General features: G+C 33.8%; 1 protein-coding gene across 1 annotated transcript in view; it reads left to right on the forward strand.

Annotated features, from left to right (window-relative positions):
- Positions 1–938: 938 nt before the first annotated feature.
- zgc:174917 (probable alpha-ketoglutarate-dependent hypophosphite dioxygenase) overlaps positions 939–1693 on the forward strand; it is a gene marked incomplete in the record, with an annotated part of 2565 nt that continues 1810 nt past the window's right edge. The window contains 1 exon segment of the mRNA XM_014009193.1: positions 939–1147. Coding sequence (XP_013864647.1) covers positions 1018–1147 — 130 coding nt within the window.

Consider the following 1693-nt stretch of genomic DNA (forward strand, 5'->3'; position numbering starts at 1 on the left):
GCTGTGGAACAGAACCCAGTCAGACTATCACACAAACACAAAAATGACATTTTCTCCTATTCTTTTTAATTTCTGTTTTTTTAAACAAATCTAGTTATTTATTAAAGGGGAATAAAATCAWCTTTAATTTTCTGGTTCCATTTTCAATTAATCAAGTCCCCACCAAATAAAAAAGAAAAATGTCTTGTCCTTTCTGAGAAGACATTGCTGTCCGTCACACCCACAGTGGGGTTTTTCAGATCTTAACTTTCTCTAATCGGACAAATGGAAACAAACACCTATTCATTTATTGAGATCACTAATTTTACGTGTACCCTGAGCAGACAAAGAAACTTGCAGATTTGGGCGTGGCTTATCTTAGTAACAAGAAATACAACTTAGAAAACTCCACAGTTTGAGGAGGGAGTTTCCAGCTGATGCTCTATAAATAATCTGAGCTCAACAACAGAACGCAGAACTGAGCAGAGCACAGGTAAGGAGAGAGCGGGCAGCGCAGATTTTACAGTAACTAGTTAAACGGATGAACAAGTTAACTAAAATTATTATTATTGTTATTTATTTATTTTTGATGAATAATTTTTTTTGTCTTCATGAGATTTAAACAATTGATCATCTTTTATGCATTTTTGCTCCAAGAGAAAAAACGATTTTGTATCATTGAAGTGTGAGTGTATGGTTGTTTTCAGCGAGCACTAAAAACAGGTTGTTTTTGGGCGACTCCTAACCATTAACTTGATTGGAGCGGGTACTGAGTGTTAAATTGGTCTTTGAAAGCAAACTCAGTGTGAAGCAGTTCATGTAACGGGAGCCAGATGGGCAGGACTTTCACATTTTATGACATTTAGAGTGACTTCATAACCAGTAGAGAAACWAGATAAAAGTCAGAAAAATAACTTCCCTAAATGCATCTTTTCTTTTGCTGTTTGCCTTTTTTTTTTATCTCAGCAGTCTGTCTCTTTMTTACAGATTTTTAACACGTACAGCTTAAGGCATCAGGAGTGGAACGATTGAATAAAGATGACGACATCCATGACCAAACTCCAGGAGAGCTACAACCAGCAGGGTTTCCTCTCACCGCTGTCWGTTCTGAGCGACACGGAGCTGAGGGAGGCCAGGGAGGCCTTTTCTAAGCTGGAGGATGAATTTGGTACGTAGGATTAGAGAACGTAAAGGAACTTTCTAACAGATAAGGTTTTGTTACGAAGAATTTATTCTGCTTTCTGTACAGCAAAGATTGATTTTCTAAATCTCGTTCATTCTGATCCTTTTTTTTTCCTTGTAGAAATGAATCTAAAATKAGTGTTGTATAAAGTACCTCAAAGTGATACTTGAGTAAAAGTACAAGTATCTTATCAAAAAATTAATTTGGTAAAAGTTAAAGTCTCCTCTAAGAATATTACTTGAGTAAAAGTCTTAAAGTATCTTATCAAAAAATTAATTTGGTAAAAGTTAAAGTCTCCTCTAAGAATATTACTTGAGTAAAAGTCTTAAAGTATCTTATCAAAAAATTAATTTGGTAAAAGTTAAAGTCTCCTCTAAGAATATTACTTGAGTAAAAGTCTTAAAGTATCTTATCAAAAAATTAATTTGGTAAAAGTTAAAGTCTCCTCTAAGAATATTACTTGAGTAAAAGTCTTAAAGTATCTTATCAAAAAATTAATTTGGTAAAAGTTAAAGTCTCCTCTAAGAATAT

Source organism: Austrofundulus limnaeus, unplaced genomic scaffold (genome assembly GCF_001266775.1).
Source record: "Austrofundulus limnaeus strain Quisiro unplaced genomic scaffold, Austrofundulus_limnaeus-1.0 Scaffold1, whole genome shotgun sequence".
Classification (NCBI taxonomy): Eukaryota; Metazoa; Chordata; class Actinopteri; order Cyprinodontiformes; family Rivulidae; genus Austrofundulus; species Austrofundulus limnaeus.